This window comes from Scyliorhinus torazame, chromosome 28 (genome assembly GCF_047496885.1).
Source record: "Scyliorhinus torazame isolate Kashiwa2021f chromosome 28, sScyTor2.1, whole genome shotgun sequence".
NCBI lineage: Eukaryota > Metazoa > Chordata > Chondrichthyes > Carcharhiniformes > Scyliorhinidae > Scyliorhinus > Scyliorhinus torazame.
The window spans coordinates 42,677,609-42,699,376 of NC_092734.1; the positions used below are offsets into that span (position 1 = coordinate 42,677,609).

At 51.7% G+C, this 21,768-nt stretch overlaps 1 protein-coding gene across 3 annotated transcripts in view; it reads left to right on the forward strand.

Moving 5' to 3' along the window:
• LOC140403425 (ribosome biogenesis protein BMS1 homolog) overlaps nt 1-21,768 on the forward strand; it is a 246,155-nt gene that overhangs the window by 66,887 nt on the left and 157,500 nt on the right. For all 3 annotated transcript variants that reach the window (XM_072491337.1, XM_072491339.1, XM_072491338.1), the window contains exons 9-11: nt 3,224-3,363; nt 13,089-13,729; nt 14,497-14,592. In XM_072491337.1, the coding sequence (XP_072347438.1) occupies nt 3,224-3,363; nt 13,089-13,729; nt 14,497-14,592 (877 nt within the window). The remainder of the gene's footprint in view (nt 1-3,223; nt 3,364-13,088; nt 13,730-14,496; nt 14,593-21,768) is intronic.

A 21,768-nucleotide genomic window follows, 5' to 3' on the forward strand; every position in this document is an offset into this window, starting at 1 on the left:
TGGAACTCAATCCCTCTACCAATAAAGGCCAACACTCCATAGGCCTTCTTCACAACCCCATCAACCTGGGTGGCAACTTTCAGGGATCTATGTACATGGACACCGAGATCCCTCTGCTCATCCACACTTCCAAGAACTTTACCATTAGCCCAATATTCCGCATTCCTGTTATTCCTTCCAAAGTGAATCACCTCACACTTAGAATCATAGAATCATAGAAGTTTACAGCATGGAAACAGGCCCTTCGTCCCAACCAGTCCATGCCGCCCAGTTTTTACCATTAAGCTAGTCCCAGTTGCCCGCACTTGGCCTCTATACCCATCTTACCCATGTAACTATCTAAATGTTTTTTAAAAGACACAATTGTACCCGCCTCTATTACTACCTCTGGCAGCCCATTCCAGACACTCACTACCCTTTGAGTGAAGAAATTGCCCCTCTGGGCCCTTCTGAATCTCTCCCCTCTCACCTTAAACCTATGCCCTCTGGTTTTAGACTCCCCTACCTTTGGGAAAAGATGTTGACTATCTACCTTATCTATGCCCCTCATTATTTTATAGACCTCTATAAGATCACCCCTAAGCCTCCTACGCTCCAGGGAAAAAAGTCCCAGTCTATCCAGCCTCTCCTTATAACTCAATCCATCAAGTCCCGGCAACATCCTAGTAAATCTTTTCTGCACTCTTTCCAGTTTAATAATATCCTTTCTATAATAGGGTGACCAGAACTGCACACAGTATTCCAAGTGTGGCCGTACCAATGTCTTGTACAACTTCAACAAGACGTCCCAACTCCTGTATTCAATGTTCTGACCAATGAAACCAAGCATGTCGAATGCCTTCTTCACCACCCTGTCCACCTGCGACTCCACCTTCAAGGAGCTATGAACCTGTACTCCTAGATCTCTTTGTTCTAAAACTCTCCCCAACGCCATACCATTAACTGAGTAGGTCCTGGCCTGATTCGATCTGCCAAAATGCATCACCTCACATTTATCTAAATTAAACTCCATCTGCCATTCGTCGGCCCACTGGCCTAATTGATCAAGATCCCGTTGCAATCCTAGATAACCTTCTTCACTATCCACTGTGCCACCAATCTTGATGTCATCTGCAAACTTACTAACCATGCCTCCTAAATTCTCATCCAAATCATTAATATAAATCACAAATAACAGTGGACCCAGCACCGATCCCTGAGGCACACCACTGGTTACAGGCCTCTAGTTTGAAAAACAACCCTCTACAACCACCCTCTGCCTTCTGTCGTCCAGCCAATTTTGAATCCAATTGGCAACCTCACCCTGGATCCCGTGAGCTTTAACCTTCTGCAACAACCTACCATGCGGTACCTTGTCAAAGGCTTTGCTAAAGTCCATGTAGACAACGTCTACTGCACTGCCCTCATCTACCTTCTTGGTCACCCCCTCAAAAAACTCAATCAAATTTGTGAGACATGATTTTCCACGCACAAAGCCATGCTGACTGCCCCGAATCAGTCCTCTCTAAATGCTTGTAGATCCTGTCTCTCAGAATACCTTCTAGCAACTTACCTACTACAGACGTTAGGCTCACCGGTCTGTAGTTCCCAGGCTTTTCCCTGCTGCCCTTCTTAAACAAGGGCACAACATTCGCCACTCTCCAATCTTCAGGCACCTCACCTGTGGCGGCCGATGATTCAAATATTTCTGTTAGGGGACCCGCAATTTCCTCCCTAGCCTCCCACAGCATCCTGGGATACATTTCATCAGGTCCCGGGGATTTATCTACCTTGATGCGCTTTAAGACTTCCAGCACCACCTCCTCTGTAATATGCACACTTCTCAAGACATCACTATTTATTTCCCTTAGTTTCCTAACATCCATGCCTTTCTCCACCATGAATACCGATGAGAAATATTCATTCAGGATCTCACCCAACTCTTGTGGCTCTGCACATAGATGTCCTTGTTGATCCTTAAGAGGCCCTACTCTGTCCCTAGTTGCTCTTTTCCCCTTTATGTATCTGTAGAATCTCTTTGGATTCTCCCTTGCATTATTTGCCAAAGCAATTTCATGTCCCCTTTTTGCCCTCCTGATTTCCCTCTTAACTCTATTTCGACAATCTCTATACTCTTCAAGGGATCCACTTGATCCCAGTTGCTTATGTACGTCATATGCCTCCTTCTTCTTTTTGACCAGAGTCTCAATATCTCGAGTCATCCAGGGTTCCCTACTTCTACCAGCCTTGCCCTTCACTCTAAAGGGAATGTGCTTACCCTGCACCCTGGTTAACACATTTTTAAAAGCCTCCCATTTACCAGCCGTCCCTTTGCCTGCCAACAGTCTCCCCCAATCTACCTCTGCCAGTTCCTGTCTGATACCATCAAAATTGGCCTTGCCCCAATTAAGAATTTTAACTCTTGGGCCAGACCTATCATTCTCCATAGCTATCTTAAAACTAATGGAGTTATGGTCACTTGTCCCAAAGTGATCCCTCACTAGCACTTCTGTCACTTGCCCTTCCTTATTTCCCAAGACGAGGTCTACATTAAACTCCATTTGCCACCTCTCAGCCCAGCTCTGCAGCTTATCTATGTCCCTCTGAACAAGCAGTAGTCATATTTTTTGGCTTTACATTGGTCTTTTAAATTAAGGGGTAATTTAGCGTGGCCAATCCACCTACCCTGCGCATCTTTGGGTTGTGGGGGTGAGACCCACGCAAACACAGGGAGAATGTGCAAACTCCACACGGAGTAAACACCGCCCCATCTGAAAGTAAATCTTCGTCTCCAAGCTTCACTTTCAGGCAACCACCATGCTAAGCTGCCAGTGTCAGAGAAACTCCCAAGTCTGGTTGTGAAGACGATTCTGAGACTAGGTGGATTGCCGCAGAGCTAGTATCTCTCTTGTCCCCATTTGGCAGACTCCTCTTTCAATAGACATCTGAATAGAATTAACTACTAAATACCCAACATCTCTTCACCTTATTATCTTAAACTACCAGGTTTTTAACATCCATCAATGAACCTATTGGGTACTTCTCTATCTCGCTTAACACACACCTTAAAACCTACCCCTTTGACCATCTGACCTAAAATATGACTGTCATTTTTTTGTTTTATAATGCTCCTGTGTAGTGCCTTGGAATGGCATGATGGTGCTGTCTAAATATAAGTAGTTGTTAGTATTATAACTGTTATTACCATATAATTCTATAAAAATTCTCTTTTGCTTGTCTGTAGGAAGAGCAAAGGCCAAGCCACGAACTGGTGCAAAGTCTTTTTGCAACTCACAGCACCATTGACACCAAGATGGCCTCGAGCAAAGTCTCCCTCTTCATGGACTCAAAGCCACTGGCCTCGGAGGAACTGGATGAAAGCGGGTAGATAGAAACTTAGATATTCCTAATTTCAACCCGTCACTCACCATGGGCCATTGGAAGCTTACTAAATGCTGATGTGATTCTGGGCAGTTTTGTCATGGAAACTGCACAATGGGTCCTTTCTGTGTTTGTCTACAGGCCGAGGAAGCCCCACATTGGCCAGTTTTCTTCCCCCAGGTTTGGAGAAGGTATTTGAAGTACTGGTGTCACCTTCAGTGAGGTGGAAGATCATTTTTAGTCTGTGCTGAGCCCCTCTTGGATTGCTTGTTTTTTTCTGTTTAATTCCGAACTGAGCGAAGGTAAACTATTCTCTGCTGTGTCTCCAATAAATTAGTTTTTCTAGATAGGGGACCATGTTTAAGGCCAGATTCATTATTCACAGTTTGCTTCCTCTGTGTGCAGCATGCTTAGTTAATGATGTCATCAACCCCAAAAAGCCCCAGCATAGTCTTTTAGCTGCACTGGTGATGTTTACAAAAGTAGAGCTTTTAAAGGCAAACAAATTGTCAGCTGGAGTTGTGACCAATCGTTTACCTGCCTCCATGACCCTCTGTCCCTAATGTGTCTCGATTCCCTCTCCATTCCCGGTTCTCTCTCCCATCCCGGTTCCCCCTCCGTTCCCGGTTCCCCCTCCGTTCCCGGTTCCCCCTCCGTTCCCGGTTCCCTCTCCGTTCCCGGTTCCCTCTCCATTCCCGGTTCTCTCTCCCGTCCCGGTTCTCTCCCCATGAGAACAAACAAAGAACAAAGAAAAGTACAGCAGAGGAACAGGCCCTTCGGCCCTCCAAGCCTGTGCCGACCATGCTGCCCGACTAAACTACAATCTTCCACACTCCCTGGGTCCGTATCCCTCTATTCCCATCCTATTCATGTATTTGTCAAGATGCCCCTTAAATGTCACTATCGTCCCTGCTTCCACCACCTCCTCCGGCAGCGAGTTCCAGGCACCCACTACCCTCTGTGTAAAAAAACTTGCCTCGTACATCTACTCTAAACCATGCCCCTCGCACCTTAAACCTAAGCCCCTCAGTAATTGACCCCTCTACCCTGGGGAAAAGCCTCTGACTATCCACTCTGTCTATGCCCCTCATAATTTTGTAGACCTCTATCAGGTCGCCCCTCAACCTCCTTTGTTCCAGTGAGAACAAACCGAGTTTATTCAACCGCTCCTCATAGCTAATGCCCTCCATAACAGGCAACATTCTGGTAAATCTCTTCTGCACCCTCTCTAAAGCCTGCACATCCTTCTGGTAGTGTGGCGACCAGAATTGAACACTATACTCCAAGTGTGGCCTAACTAAGGTTCTATACAGCTGCAACATGACTTGCCAATTCTTATACTCAATGCCCCGGCCAATGAAGGCAAGCATGCCGTATGCCTTCTTGACTACCTTCTCCACCTGTGTTGCCCCTTTCAGTGACCTGTGGACCTGTACTCCTAGATCTCTCTGACTTTCAATACTCTTGAGGGTTCTACCATTCACTGTATATTCCCTACCTGCCTAATATACAAACCTGTATATTAGACCTTCCAAAATGCATTACCTCACATTTGTCCGGATTAAACTCCATCTGCCATCTCTCCGCCCAAGTCTCCAAACAATCTAAATCCTGCTGTATCCTCTGACAGTCCTCACCGCTATCCGCAATTCCACCAACCTTTGTGTCGTCTGCAAACTTGCTAATCAGACCAGTTACAATTTCCTCCAAATCATTTATATATACTACAAACAGCAAAGGTCCCAGCACTGATCCCTGCGGAACACCACTGGTCACAGCCCTCCAATTAGAAAAGCATCCTTCCATTGCTACTCTCTGCCTTCTATGACCTATGATGTGGAGATGCCAGCGTTGGACTGGGGTGAGCACAGTACGAAGTCTTACAACACCAGGTTAAAGTCCAACAGGTTTGTTTCGATGTCACATTTGGTGTTGTAAGACTTCGTACTGTTCTATGACCTAGCCAGTTCTGTATCCACCTTGCCAGCTCACCCCTGATGCGACTTCACCTTTTGTACTAGTCTACCATGAGGGACCTTGTCAAAGGCCTTACTGAAGTCCAAAGAGACAACATCCACTGCCCTACCTGCATCAATCATCTTAGTGACCTCCTCGAAAAACTCCATCAAGTTAGTGAGTCACGACCTCCCCTTCACAAAACCATGCTGCCTCTCAATAATTCGTCCATTTGATTCCAAATGGGAGTAGATCCTGTCATGAAGAATTCTCTCCAGTAATTTCCCTGTTCTCTCTCCATTCCCGGTTCCCCCTCCATTCCTGGTTCTTTGTCCCATCCCGGTACCCTCTCCATTCCCGGTTCTCTCTCCAGTCCGGGTTCTCCCTCCCATCCCGGTTCCCTCTCACATCCCGGTTCCCTCTCACATCCCGGTTCCCTCTCACATCCCGGTTCCCTCTCACATCCCGGTACCCTCTCCATTCCCGGTTCCCTCTCACATCCCGGTTCCCTCTCCCATCCCGGTTCCCTCTCCCATCCTGGTTCTCTCCGCCATCCCGGTTCCCTCTCACATCCCGGTTCCCTCTCACATCCCGGTTCCCTCTCACATCCCGGTTCCCTCTCACATTCCGGTTCCCTCTCCCATCCTGGTTCTCTCCGCCATCCCCGTTCTCTCTCCCGTCGCGGCCCGCTCTCCCGCCCCGGCCCGCTCTCCCAGCCCGTCCCGCTCTCCCGGCCCGTCCCGCTCTCCCGGCCCGTCCCGCTCTCCCGGCCCGTCCCGCTCTCCCAGCCCGTCCCGCTCTCCCGGCCCGTCCCGCTCTCCCGGCCCGTCCCGCTCTCCCGGCCCGTCCCGCTCTCCCGGCCCGTCCCGCTCTCCCGGCCCGTCCCGCTCTCCCGTCGCGGCCCGCTCTCCCGCCCCGGCCCGCTCTCCCGGCCCGGCCCGCTCTCCCGGCCCGGCCCGCTCTCCCGGCCCGTCCCGCTCTCCCGGCCCGTCCCGCTCTCCCGGCCCGTCCCGCTCTCCCGCCCCGGCCCGCTCTCCCGGCCCGTCCCGCTCTCCCGGCCCGTCCCGCTCTCCCGGCCCGTCCCGCTCTCCCGTCGCAGCCCGCTCTCCCGTCCCGTCACGCTCTCCCGGCCCGGCCCGCTCTCCGCCATCCCGGTTCTCCCTCCCGTCGCGGCCCGCTCTCCCGTCGCGGCCCGCTCTCCCGTAACGGCCCCCTCTCCCGCCCCGGCCCGCTCCCCCGTCCCGGCCCGCTCCCCCGTCCCGGCCCCCTCTCCCGGCCCGGCCCCCTCTCCCGGCCCGTCCCGCTCTCCCGGCCCGGCCCCCTCTCCCGGCCCGTCCCGCTCTCCCGGCCCGTCCCACTCTCCCGCCCCGGCCCGCTCTCCCGTCGCGGCCCCCTCTCCCGGCCCGTCCCGCTCTCCCGGCCCGTCCCGCTCTCCCGTCGTAGCCCGCTCTCCCGCCCCGGCCCGCTCTCCCGCCCCGGCCCGCTCTCCCGCCCCGGCCCGCTCTCCCGCCCCGTCCCGCTCTCCCGCCCCGTCCCGCTCTCCCGCCCCGTCCCGCTCTCCCGCCCCGGCCCGCTCTCCCGCCCCGGCCCGCTCTCCCGCCCCGTCCCGCTCTCCCGCCCCGTCCCGCTCTCCCGCCCCGGCCCGCTCTCCCGCCCCGTCCCGCTCTCCCGCCCCGTCCCGCTCTCCCGCCCCGGCCCGCTCTCCCGCCCCGTCCCGCTCTCCCGCCCCGGCCCGCTCTCCCGGCCCGTCCCACTCTCCCGCCCCGGCCCACTCTCCCGCCCCGGCCCCCTCTCCCGCCCCGGCCCGCTCTCCCGCCCCGGCCCGCTCTCCCGCCCCGGCCCGCTCTCCCGCCCCGGCCCGCTCTCCCGCCCCGGCCCGCTCTCCCGCCCCGGCCCGCTCTCCCGCCCCGGCCCGCTCTCCCGCCCCGTCCCGCTCTCCCGCCCCGTCCCGCTCTCCCGCCCCGGCCCGCTCTCCCGCCCCGTCCCGCTCTCCCGCCCCGTCCCGCTCTCCCGCCCCGTCCCGCTCTCCCGCCCCGGCCCGCTCTCCCGCCCCGTCCCGCTCTCCCGCCCCGTCCCGCTCTCCCGCCCCGTCCCGCTCTCCCGCCCCGTCCCGCTCTCCCGGCCCGTCCCGCTCTCCCGGCCCGTCCCGCTCTCCCGGCCCGTCCCGCTCTCCCGGCCCGTCCCGCTCTCCCGGCCCGGCCCGCTCTCCCGCCCCGGCCGCTCTCCCGTCCCGGCCCGCTCTCTGCCATCCCGGTTCTCTCTCCCGTCGTGGCCCGCTCTCCCGGCCCGTCCCGCTCTCCCGTCCCGTCCCGCTCTCCCGTCCCGTCCCGCTCTCCCGCCCCGGCCCGCTCTCCCGCCCCGTCCCGCTCTCCCGCCCCGTCCCGCTCTCCCGCCCCGGCCCGCTCTCCCGCCCCGTCCCGCTCTCCCGCCCCGTCCCGCTCTCCCGCCCCGTCCCGCTCTCCCGGCCCGTCCCGCTCTCCCGGCCCGTCCCGCTCTCCCGGCCCGTCCCGCTCTCCCGGCCCGTCCCGCTCTCCCGGCCCGTCCCGCTCTCCCGGCCCGTCCCGCTCTCCCGGCCCGTCCCGCTCTTCCGGCCCGGCCCGCTCTCCCGCCCCGGCCGCTCTCCCGTCCCGGCCCGCTCTCTGCCATCCCGGTTCTCTCTCCCGTCGTGGCCCGCTCTCCCGGCCCGTCCCGCTCTCCCGTCCCGTCCCGCTCTCCCGTCCCGTCCCGCTCTCCCGCCCCGGCCCGCTCTCCCGTCCCGGCCCGCTCTCCCGCCCCGGCCCGCTCTCCCGCCCCGGCCCGCTCTCCCGCCCCGGCCCGCTCTCCCGCCCCGTCCCGCTCTCCCGTCCCGGCCCGCTCTCCCGCCCCGGCCCGCTCTCCCGCCCCGGCCCTCTCTCCCGCCCCGGCCCTCTCTCCCGCCCCGGCCCTCTCTCCCGGCCCGTCCCGCTCTCCCGGCCCGTCCCGCTCTCCTGTAACGACCCGCTCTCCCGTCCAGTCACGCTCTCCCGCCCCGGCCCGCTCTCCCGCCCCGGCCCGCTCTCCCGCCCCGGCCCGCTCTCCCGGCCCGTCCCGCTCTCCCGTCCCGGCCCGCTCTCCCGTCCCGGCCCGCTCCCCCGGCCCGTCCCGCTCCCCCGGCCCGTCCCGCTCCCCCGGCCCGTCCCGCTCCCCCGGCCCGTCCCGCTCTCCCGCCCCGTCCCGCTCTCCCGCCCCGTCCCGCTCTCCCGCCCCGTCCTGCTCTCCCGCCCCGTCCCGCTCTCCCGGCCCGTCCCGCTCTCCCGGCCCGGCCCGCTCTCCCGCCCCGTCCTGCTCTCCGCCATCCCGGTTCTCTCTCCCGGCCCGGCCCGCTCTCCCGCCCCGGCCCGCTCTCCCGGCCCGGCCCGCTCTCCCGGCCCGTCCCGCTCTCCCGCCCCGTCCCGCTCTCCCGCCCCGGCCCACTCTCCCGCCCCGTCCCGCTCTCCCGTCCCGGCCCGCTCTCCCGTCACGGCCCGCTCTCCCGTCCCGGCCCGCTCTCCCGTCCCGGCCCGCTCTCCCGTCCCGGCCCGCTCTCCCGTCCCGGCCCGCTCTCCCGTCACGGCCCGCTCCCCCGTCACAGCCCGTGTGTGGCTGTGGAAGTAGTTGAGTCGGAAACATTAGGGACCTTCAAGCGGCTATTGGATAGGTACATGGATCACGGTAGAATGATGGGGTGTAGATTAATTTGTTCTTAACCTAGGACAAACGTTCGGCACAACATTGTGGGCCGAAGGGCCTGTTCTGTGCTGTATTTTTCTCTGTTCTATTCCTTTGGAGTCTGCACCTCTCAGCTTTCCCATGTTTATGCTATTTCTGGTCTTTTTCCCTCTTTATCAACAGCTCCGTGTCTGTGGAAACCTTCGTTATCACACTCCATTGCGGTTAAAACACTACAGCCTCCTTCAACTCATTTAGCAAGATCTTTCTTCCACTTTCTTTACCATTCTTATTTCCATTCTTATTTATTTGATTTTAGCCAGAAAATCATCAGCAATTCTCATCCACAGCATTAGTTTTGGTGTTCCCCAAGGATCTCCTCTTGGCCCATCCTATTTACTATCTACTTGCTACTTTACATCCAGATTGGTTTCCACAGATACGCTGACTCAAATCTATCTCATCACCACTTCTCCGACCGCTGCACCCCCGTCTCTGATTGGGCACACTGCTTCTCCGACCGCTGCACCCCCGTCTCTGATTGGTCACACTGCTTCTCCGACCGCTGCACCCCCGTCTCTGATTGGTCACACTGCTTCTCCGGCCTCTGCACCCCCGTCTCTAATTGGTCACACTGCTTCTCCGGCCTCTGCACTCCCGTCTCTGATTGGTCACACTGCTTCTCCGGCCTCTGCACCCCCGTCTCTGATTGGTCACACTGCTTCTCCGGCCTCTGCACTCCCGTCTCTGATTGGTCACACTGCTTCTCCGACCGCTGCACCCCCGTCTCTGATTGGTCACACTGCTTCTCCGACCTCTGCACCCCCGTCTCTGATTGGTCACACTGCTTCTCCGGCCTCTGCACCCCCGTCTCTGATTGGTCACACTGCTTCTCCGGCCTCTGCACCTCCGTCTCTGATTGGTCACACTGCTTCTCCGACCGCTGCACCCCCGTCTCTGATTGGTCACACTGCTTCTCCGGCCTCTGCACTCCCGTCTCTGATTGGTCACACTGCTTCTCCGGCCTCTGCACCCCCGTCTCTGATTGGTCACACTGCTTCTCCGGCCTCTGCACTCCCGTCTCTGATTGGTCACACTGCTTCTCCGGCCTCTGCACCCCCGTCTCTGATTGGTCACACTGCTTCTCCGGCCTCTGCACCCCCGTCTCTGATTGGTCACACTGCTTCTCCGACCGCTGCACCCCCGTCTCTGATTGGTCACACTGCTTCTCCGGCCTCTGCACTCCCGTCTCTGATTGGTCACACTGCTTCTCCGGCCTCTGCACCTCCGTCTCTGATTGGTCACACTGCTTCTCCGACCGCTGCACCCCCGTCTCTGATTGGTCACACTGCTTCTCCGACCGCTGCACCCCCGTCTCTGATTGGTCACACTGCTTCTCCGGCCTCTGCACCTCCGTCTCTGATTGGTCACACTGCTTCTCCGGCCTCTGCACCCCCGTCTCTGATTGGTCACACTGCTTCTCCGGCCTCTGCACCCCCGTCTCTGATTGGTCACACTGCTTCTCCGGCCTCTGCACTCCCGTCTCTGATTGGTCACACTGCTTCTCCGGCCTCTGCACCTCCGTCTCTGATTGGTCACACTGCTTCTCCGACCGCTGCACTCCCGTCTCTGATTGGTCACACTGCTTCTCCGGCCTCTGCACCTCCGTCTCTGATTGGTCACACTGCTTCTCCGGCCTCTGCACTCCCGTCTCTGATTGGTCACACTGCTTCTCCGGCCTCTGCACCCCCGTCTCTGATTGGTCACACTGCTTCTCCGACCTCTGCACCTCCGTCTCTGATTGGTCACACTGCTTCTCCGGCCTCTGCACCCCCGTCTCTGATTGGTCACACTGCTTCTCCGGCCTCTGCACTCCCGTCTCTGATTGGTCACACTGCTTCTCCGACCTCTGCATTGGTTGAGCCAAACCTTCCTTTAATAAATCTAGGAATCTGAAGCCATTTTCTTTGGTCACAAATTCCGTTCCCTCACCACCAAATTTATCCACCCCCCTTGGTCATCTCCTTCTCTTCCACCCTCCATAAGGTTGTGCTCGATCAACCCTCTGTCACCTGTAACTTCAGTTGAACCTGTTCACCATTGCGCCTGCCCTTGGTGACCAGCCCGGCGGCACTCCTTGCTTTTAAAATTCTCATCCCCGTTTTCCAATCTCGCTGTGGGCCTCGTCACTCCCGATCTCTGTAATGTCTTCTAACCCTTCAAGATCTCTGCACTCCCACCATAATGGCCTCCTGAGCATCTTCTATATCTACCCTGTCATGCCCTGTAAGAATTTTGTCCATTTCAATTTGGTCGCCCCTCGTTTTTCAAAACTCAAGCAATGCAGACCCTGTCTCTGCAATCTCTCCTCTCAGTCAGCCAAGGTCAGAATCAAACCTGGGTCCCTGGCGCTATGAGGCAGAAGTGCTGCTAAGTTGAATAAAATCAATATTAATATGAAGAGTTTCCATTCAACAACCTGCTTTGAAAACTCTACGGTTTTGAAAGTTGGGATACATTCCACCACAGCAGTTCAGACAGTCTGGACCATTCTAAAACATACAACAACATTTTAAATCAAACCCCCCAAAAGATTATTCTATTTAAAAGAAAAACAATTTGCCCTATCTTATGTTAATGGATCTTTTGAAAGATTCCGGGATCTGAATGTGCATCTTTGCCAAAAACTAATCAAGTTCTTCCTTAGGCCATGAATTCCTTTGATACCCACGCATGAGCTTTTGAGAGATATTGTTTATGGATAAACAGATTGACAAAAAATTACCTTTACCCATCTTCAGTGACAGAGGTACGTTTGTTCCTGGAACAGGTGTAGAAGCCAGGTATTTCTAATACAACTAATATAGGTAAAAGATAGCTGTTTAAGCATAAATATTAAGCCCCAGTTTTAAATACCCATTTAAAAATGAGAATTTCAGCACCCATAACCTCAGGTCATCTCAAAACATATAGCTTCAATAGATACATGAAACAGCATAATTCCATCATAGATTAAAACAGCACAGTTGCAAAACAATTTGACACTATGCTTGTGCTACTGTCAAGGACAAGGGCTGAATTCCATTGCAACGAGGTGGCAGGAGTCCAGTGCAGCTTGTAGAGCATTGAATCAAATATATATTTGATTCCAGCTTTCTCGATATGAAGTCTCCATTGTTACATTAGCCAAGCTAGCTTAAAACCAGTTTATTGCTGGTAAAGATAAAGCAGACTATCTCATTCCTTAACATAGACAAGTATGCAGATACGCAACATTTAAAGCTAATGTTGCACATTGAAGATGGACGGCTTGCGGTCAAATCAAATGTGTTTGAGTCTAATTAGGATTATATTGGGGTGTGATTAGATGACTTAAGACAGACATGAAAGTGTATAACTGAAAAAGTTTCCCCCGCCATTTTAGTCTGTCAGTCTGTCAGTCTGTTAGTCTGTTTGGTCTGTCTGTCAGTTATTCTGTCTGTGTCTGTGAGGGTGTGTTCTGAAGTATTTCGTGTGTTTCTGGAGTAGTGTTTAGTATGTTTTAGTGTTTTGTTTTGGAGAGTGTTTTTGAGGTCTTGACATTTAGTTTTAGATTAGCTCTCTCTCTCTCTCTTTTTCATGCTTCATTTTCAGACTTTGACCTTTTAAAAGTTACTTTCGAACTGTCTGCCTGAGCAAGAAGATAATGTCTTTGATTCTCTGAAAGCTTCACATTGTCTACGAATTGCCTTTTAAATGACTTTCAAATTGTAATCAATAGAAGAAAAATAAAAGAATTCCTTTTGGCACCTGAGAAGTTTTAACTTAAAGTTCTGCTGAGTTCCAGTAATCGCAAAGTGCTGCTGGAAACCGAATGGTAGAAATACTATAAATTCCTTCAACTTTACACAGTTGAATAATACTCGGAATCCAACAACTTGGCGTAGTCCAAAAATATTACAGATTCTTTCAACTTGTTGTAGTTTGGCGGGATAAGATCCTTCAATTAGGAATCTAACAACTTGGCGTAGTCTAATAATATTAAAGATTCCTTCAACAGGTTAAATACGAAACCAGATTTTCTGTATAATAAAAGATTAAAACTCTAATTTCTGCCCCTAAAACAGATACAAAATGGCTCAAGAGGAGAAACTGTTTGACCCAGAGAGTGGACGGGTCCGTCGCAAAGCGGTCTTTGATGGCGATGGTGACGATGATGAAGAAATGACTGAAAATGAGGAAGAAGAAGATGACACTGCGAGTGAGGATGAGGCTGAAAGTGAAGAAGAGGTTGACAGTCGAAGCCAAGTTGACGGTGGGAAAGAAATGTCTCCCTGGCCACTTAAAGTCTTGAAGCTGGAGGAGAAAGAGGCAGAGGTTGCCGTTGAAAGACCCGCCTTTGCAGATGCCGATGATGACCTGGAAATGGATTCGGAGGCAGAGCTGACTGATGAGGAGGAAAATGAGTCAGGTGATGAGGAACATGACCTGAGTCATGATTCTGAAAAAGCTATTGTGCTCTCTGGTGATAAAACATCGAAGGAGGAATCGAGGCTAAAAACAGATTTGCAAAAACCTATGACTGGCGAGCAGAAAGAGAAGGAGCCAACCTTAAACTTGGAGGTGGATTCTGCTGACGATGATTCCACAGTGGATCTGACTAGTCCAGGTATCTCAGAGAGCAAGGCGCCAAACCCAGAAAGCAGTGACATTGAAGAACAAAAAGACGATTATAAAGAAAAGATCAGTTTGAGCTTGGAAACCACAGGTCAGTCAAGTTGTTTCGGGACCTGTTTGGACGAGATGTTGCTTTGGCCTGATCTATTGCACTTTGAACAATAAAGACAAGCAAAGCTTGCTGCTTTTGACACTAAATCCCCCCTGGCCATTAACCCTCTCGCACTTGCTGACCCGTGGTAGATCCAAGAGACTGAATTTCATATCTGTGTCTTTAGATTGTCTGATATCTGTGTCTTCAGTTCCCCCCTTATCCTCTCTGTCTCACCTTCTATCTTGAAGGTCCGAAAAACCCAAATCAAGTTTTTGGTCGTCTGCCCTGCTATCTTATTTTTTGGCTCAGTGCCATATTTTGCTTCATGAAGCATCATTATTACCATGGAGGCAACATAAACACTCGTCGTGCCTTTTGGTAACATTTTGGGCATTTGTTACTGTGACAGCAAAATGTTTCCTCTTCCCCTCTTGTCCTATATAATAATCTCATTTCATAGCACCCTACAGTGCAGAAGGAGGCTAATCGACCCTTTGTGTCTGCACCGACACTGTGAAAGAGTATTCCACCCAAGCTCACTTACCCACCCGATCCCAATAATCCCTTCACCTAACCTGTACATCTTTTCAATTTATCATGGCCAATCCACCTAACCTGTACATCTTTAGACTGTGGGAGGAAACCAGAGCACCTGGTTTATTCTTGTCCCCTTTATCCTCCTGTATATTTCCAGAGTTTTCAGTTTTCCAGAGTCTCTGCTGTTTTGATTTTGTGTTAATACATTTGCTTTCTGATTTCTGAAGGAGGTTTGAAGTGGAAAGAAGGACTCGCTCAGCGGGCAGCTGATGTCTTCAAGCAGCAGTCGGCTCTGAACCTCCAGAAACTGGTCTACGGAGCAGGTACAGGAGCACAGGGCAGGGTGTGATCAACTGGTTTGAACAGTAACAATCCATGGCATCGTAGTGAAAGGGGCAAATATTGGATCCAAAGTTATCTTGGTGGTAGGGGGCAAAGGGTAATGTTTGGCTGCTTTTGTGAATTGAAGGCTAGTTCCCGTAGGATCCTGCAGGGTCCTTTGCTTTTGATGTACATCAATGATTTACACTGAAATGGTTAAGAGGTTTGTAGGTGATACCAAATTGAGTTCTCCCAGTGAGCCAGAGAAGACACAGCCAGAGTGAGACACAACCTAGAGTAAGTTTGGGAATTTGAAGCTAGGTGGGAATTCAAAGCTGGGTTGGGAGAAGGTGCTTTTTATCCTTGATAAGTGACTGGTAAGTCGTTTTTCTTGTTTCTTTTTCTTTTCATTGTCTAATTTATTCATTTTTTTCTTTCATTTTTTGGAATTGTAGTTGTATAAGTTTACCGAAGGTTTAAGACATGGCAGGAGATCCCAGACCCGTGTCATGCTCCTCGTGTGCGATGTGGGAGCTCAGGGACACGTCCACTGTCCCTGGCTCCTTCACGTGCAAAAAGTGTGTCCAGTTGCAGCTCCTGTTAGACCGCTTGACGGCTCTGGAGCTGCGGATGGACTCACTTTGGAGCATCCGCGATGCTGAGGACGTTGTGGATAGCACGTTTAGCGAGTTGGTCACACCGCAGGTGAAAGTTACTGAGGGAGATAGAAAATGGGTGACCAAAAGACAGAGCAAGAGTAGGAAGGCAGTGCAGGTGTCCCCTGCGGTCATCTCCCTGCAAAACAGATATACCGCTTTGGATACTGTTGAGGGAGATGGCTCACCAGGGGAAGGCAGCAGCAGCCAGGTTCATGGCACCGTGGCTGGCTCTGCTGCGCAGCTGGGCAGGAAGGAGAATGGCAGGGCTATAGTGATAGGGGACTCAATTGTAAGGGGAATAGACAGGCGGTTCTGCGGACACAATCGAGACTTCAGAATGGTATGTTGCCTCCCTGGTGCAAGGGTCAAGGATGTCTTGGAGCGGCTGCAGGACATTCTGGGGCGGGGGGAGGGTGAACAGCCAGCTGTCGTGGTGCACATAGGCACCAACGATATCGGTAAAAAATGGGACGAGGTCCTGCAAGCTGAATTCAGGGAGTTAGGAGTTAAACTAAAAAGTAGGACCTCAAAGAGAGTAATCTCAGGATTGCCACCAGTGCCACGAGCTAGTCAGAGTAGGAATGTCAGGATAGATAGGATGAATGCGTGGCTCGAGAGATGGTGCAAGAGGGAGGGATTCAAATTCCTGGGGCATTGGAATGGGTTCTGGGGGAGGTGGGACCAGTACAAACAGGACGGTCTGCACCTGGGCAGGACTGGAACCGATGTCCTAGAGCTGTTGGGGAGGGTTTAAACTAATGTGGCAGGGGGATGGGAACCGATGCAGGAAGTTGGAAGGTAGTAAAACAGGGACAGAAACAAAAGGCAGTAAGGGGGAAAGTGTAAGGCAGAGAAGCCATAGTCAAAAATCAAAAAGGGCGACAGTACAAGGTACAGTGACTGAGGGGAGCTCCGTGAATAGGACCAGTAAAAGGAATAAAACGGGAAGTAAAAACATTGATGGTAAGCGACGCGGCAGGTTGTTACATGAAGATATGGGTTCAACGACGAGGAAAATTAGGAGAAAATCTAAGACGAAATATAACTTGGGAGAGGTTACTGATCGAGGTGTTAAGATTCAAAACAGACGTAAAAAAGCCAACATAAGTGTACTTTACCTGAATGCTCATAGTGTTCGGAATAAGGTATTTACCGTAATTGATTAGTTGATGGCGCAAATCATCATGAATTTCGATGATTTAGTGGCTATTACTTTAACATGGTTAAAGGATGGTCACGACTGGGAGTTAAATATCTGAGGGTATCAAAGTATTCAGAAGGACAGAGTGGATGGTAGGGGAGGTGGTATAGCTCTGTTATTTAAGGATGACATCCGGGCAATAGTAAGGGATGACATCGGTGCTCTGAAGGATAAGGTTGAATGCATTTGGGTGGAAATCAGGAATAGTAAGGCGAAAAAGTCATTGATAGGAGTAATCTATAGGCCACCAAATAGTAACATTATGGTGGGGCAGGCAATAAACAAAGAAATAACAGATGCATGTAGAAATGGTACAGCAGTTATCATGGGGGATTTTAATCTACATGTCGATTGGTTTAACCAGGTCGGTCAAGACGGCCTTTAGGAGGAGTTTATAGAATGTATCTGCGATAGTTTCCTAGAACAGTATGTAATGGAATCTACGAGGGAATAAGCGGTCCTAGATCTGGTCCTGTGTAATGAGACAGGATTGATTCATAATTCCCTGTGGTTGTCCCCCTCTCGAACAGGTATACCCCTTTGGATACTGTCGGGGGGATAGCCTATCAGGGGAAAACAGCAGCAGCCAGAGCAGTGGCACCACGGCTGGCTCTGATGTTCAGAAGGGAGGGTCAAAGCGCAGAAGAGTAATAGTAATAGGGGACTCTATAGTCAGGGGCACAGATAGGCGCTTCTGTGGACGTGAAAGAGACTCCAGGATGGTATGTTGCCTCCCTGGTGCCAGGGTCCAGGATGTCTCCGAACGGGTAGAGGGCATCCTGAAGGGGGAGGGCAAACAGGCAGAGGTCGTTGTACATATTGGTACTAACGACATAGGCAGGAAGGGGCATGAGGTCCTGCAGCAGGAGTTCAGGGAGCTAGGCAGAAAGTTAAAAGACAGGACCTCGAGGGTTGTAATCTCGGGATTACTCCCTGTGCCTCGTGCCAGTGAGGCTAGAAATAGGAAGATAGAGCAGCTAAACACGTGGCTAAACAGCTGGTGTAGGAGGGAGGGTTTCCATTATCTGGACCACTGGGAGCTCTTCCGGGGCAGGTGTGACCTGTATAAGAAGGACGGCTTGCATCTAAACCGGAGAGGCATAAATATCCTGGCCGCGAGGTTTGCTAGTGTCACACGGGAGGGTTTAAACTAGTATGGCAGGGGGGTGGGCACGGGAGCAATAGGTCAGAAGGTGAGAGCATTGAGGGAGAACTAGGGAATAGGGACAGTGTGGCTCTGAGGCAGAGCAGACAGGGAGAAGTTGCTGAATACAGCGGGTCTGGTGGCCTGAAGTGCATATGTTTTAATGCAAGAAGTATTACGGGTAAGGCAGATGAACTTAGAGCTTGGATTAGTACTTGGAACTATGATATTGTTGCCATGACAGAAACCTGGTTGAGGGAAGGGCAGGATTGGCAGCTAAACGTTCCAGGATTTAGATGTTTCAGGTGGGATAGAGGGGGATGTAAAAGGGGAGGCGGAGTTGCGCTACTGGTTCGGGAGAATATCACAGCTGTACTGCGGGAGGACACCTCAGAGGGCAGTGAGGCTATATGGGTAGAGATCAGGAATAAGAAGGGTGCAGTCACAATGTTGAGGGTTTACTACAGGCCTCCCAACAGCCAGCGGGAGATAGAGGAGCAGATAGGTAGACAGATTTTGGAAAAGAGTAAAAACAACAGGGTTGTGGTGATGGAAGACTTCAACTTCCCCAATATTGACTGGGACTCACTTAGTGCCAGGGGCTTAGACGGGGCGGAGTTTGTAAGGAGCATCCAGGAGGGCTTCTTAAAACAATATGTAGACAGTCCAACTAGGGAAGGGGCGGTACTGGACCTGGTATTGGGGAATGAGCCCGGCCAGGTGGTAGATGTTTCAGTAGGGGAGCATTTCGGTAACAGTGACCACAATTCAGTAAGTTTTAAAGTACTGGTGGACAAGGATAAGAGTGGTCCTAGGACGAATGTGCTAAATTGGGGGAAGGCTAATTATAACAATATTAGGCGGGAACTGAAGAACATAGATTGGGGGCGGATGTTTGAGGGCAAATCAACATCTGACATGTGGGAGGCTTTCAAGTGGCAGTTGAAAGGAATTCAGGACCGGCATGTTCCTGTGAGGAAGAAGGATCAATACGGCAATTTTCGGGAACCTTGGATGACGAGAGATATTGTAGGCCTCGTCAAAAAGAAAAAGGAGGCATTTGTCAGGGCTAAAAGGCTGGGAACAGACGAAGCCTGCGTGGAATATAAGGAAAGTAGGAAGGAACTTAAGCAAGGAGTCAGGAGGGCTAGAAGGGGTCACGAAAAGTCATTGGCAAATAGGGTTAAGGAAAATCCCAAGGCTTTTTACACGTACATAAAAAGCAAGAGGGTAGCCAGGGAAAGGGTTGGCCCACTGAAGGATAGGCAAGGGAATCTATGTGTGGAGCCAGAGGAAATGGGCGAGGTACTAAATGAATACTTTGCATCAGTATTCACCAAAGAGAAGAAATTGGCAGATGTTGAGTCTGGAGAAGGGTGTGTAGATAGCCTGGGTCACATTGAGATCCAAAAAGACGAGGTGTTGGGTGTCTTAAAAAATATTACGGTAGATATGTCCCCAGGGCCTGATGGGATCTACCCCAGAATACTGAAGGAGGCTGGAGAGGAAATTGCTGAGGCCTTGACAGAAATCTTTGGATCCTCGCTGTCTTCAGGGGATGTCCCGGAGGACTGGAGAATAGCCAATGTTGTTCCTCTGTTTAAGAAGGGTAGCAAGGATAATCCCGGGAACTACAGGCCGGTGAGCCTTACTTCAGTGGTAGGGAAATTACTGGAGAGAATTCTTCGAGACAGGATCTACTCCCATTTGGAAGCAAATGGACGTATTAGTGAGAGGCAGCACGGTTTTGTGAAGGGAAGGTCATGTCTCACTAACTTGATAGAGTTTTTCGAGGAGGTCACTAAGATGATTGATGCAGGTAGGGCAGTGGATGTTGTCTATATGGACTTCAGTAAGGCCTTTGACAAGGTCCCTCATGGTAGACTAGTACAAAAGGTGAAGTCACACGGGATCAGGGGTGAGCTGGCAAGGTGGATACAGAACTGGCTAGGCCATAGAAGGCAGAGAGTAGCAATGGAAGGATGCTTTTCTAATTGGAGGGCTGTGACCAGTGGTGTTCCACAGGGATCAGTGCTGGGACCTTTGCTCTTTGTAGTATATATAAATGATTTGGAGGAAAATGTAACTGGTCTGATTAGTAAGTTTGCAGACGACACAAAGGTTGGTGGAATTGCGGATAGCGATGAGGACTGTCTGAGGATACAGCAGGATTTAGATTGTCTGGAGACTTGGGCGGAGAGATGGCAGATGGAGTTTAATCCGGACAAATGTGAGGTAATGCATTTTGGAAGGTCTATTGCAGGTAGGGAATATACAGTGAATGGTAGGACCCTCAAGAGTATTGAAAGTCAAAGAGATCTAGGAGTACAGGTCCACAGGTCATTGAAAGGGGCAACACAGGTGGAGAAGGTAGTCAAGAAGGCATACGGCATGCTTGCCTTCATTGGCCGGGGCATTGAGTATAAGAATTGGCAAGTCATGTTGCAGTTGTATAGAACCTTAGTTAGGCCACACTTGGAGTATAGTGTTCAATTCTGGTCGCCACACTACCAGAAGGATGTGGAGGCTTTAGAGAGGGTGCAGAAGAGATTTACCAGAATGTTGCCTGGTATGGAGGGCATTAGCTATGAGGAGCGGTTGAATAAACTCGGTTTGTTCTCACTGGAACGAAGGAGGTTGAGGGGAGACCTGATAGAGGTATACAAAATTATGAGGGGCATAGACAGAGTGGATAGTCAGAGGCTTTTCCCCAGGGTAGAGGGGTCAATTACTAGGGGGCATAGGTTTAAGGTGAGAGGGGCAAGGTTTAGAGTAGATGTACGAGGCAAGTTTTTTACGCAGAGGGTAGTGGGTGCCTGGAACTCGCTACCGGAGGAGGTGGTGGAAGCAGGGACGATAGTGACATTTAAGGGGCATCTTGACAAATACATGAATAGGATGGGAATAGAGGGATACGGACCCAGGAAGTGTAGAAGATTGTAGTTTAGTCGGGCAGCATGGTCGGCACGGGCTTGGAGGGCCGAAGAGCCTGTTCCTGTGCTGTACATTTCTTTGTTCTTTGTTCTTTGTTTGTTAATCTCATAGTTAGGGATCCTCTCGGAAGGGGCGATCACAATATGGGGGAATTTAAAATACAGATGGAGGGTGAGAAGGTAAAATCAAACACCAGTGTGTTGTGCTAAAACAAAGGAGATTACAATGGGATGAGAGACGAACTAGCTAAGGTAGACTGGGAGCAAAGACTTTATGGTGAAACAGTTGAGGAACAGTGGAGAACCTTCCAAGTGATTTTTCACAGTGCTCAGCAAAAGTTCATACCAACAAAAAGGAAGGACGCTAGAAAGAGGGAAAATCGACCATGGATATCTAAGGAAATAAAGGAGAGTATCAAATTGAAGGAAAAAGCATACAAAGAGGCAAAGATTAGTGGGATACTAGAGAACTGGGAAATCTTTAGGGGGCAACAGAAAGCTACTAAAAAAGCTATAAAGAAGAGTAAGATAGATTATGAGAGTAAACTTGCTCAGAATGTAAAAACAGATAGTAAAAGTTTCTACAAATATATAAAACAAAAAACAGTGGCTAAGTTAAATATTGGTCCTTTAGAGGATGAGAAGGGAGATTTAATAATAGAACATAGAACAGTACAGCACAGAACAGGCCCTTCGGCCCTCGATGTTGTGCCGAGCATTGTCCGAAACTAAGATCAAGCTATCCCACTCCCTGTCATTCTGGTGTGCTCCATGTGCCTATCCAATAACCGCTTGAAAGTTCCTAAAGTGTCCGACTCCACTATCACAGCAGGCAGTCCATTCCACACCCTAACCACTCTCTGAGTAAAGCTCCCTCAACCTTTCCTAATACCCTAGCTCCCTCAACCTTTCCTCATAAGACCTATCCTGCAAACCAGGCAGCATCCTGGTAAATCTCCTTTGCACCCTTTCCAATGCTTCTGCATCCTTCCTATAATGAGGTGACCAGAACTGCACATAATACTCCAAATGTGGTCTCACTAGGGTCATGTATAGTTGCAGCATAACCCCACGGCTCTTAAACTCAAGCCCCCTGTTAATAAACGCTAACCGACTATAAGCCTTCTTCATGGCTCTATCCACTTGAGTGGCAACCTTCAGAGATCTGTGGGCATAAATCCCAAGATCTCTCTGTTCCTCCACATTCCTCAGATCCCTGCTGTTGACCCTGTAATCCGCAT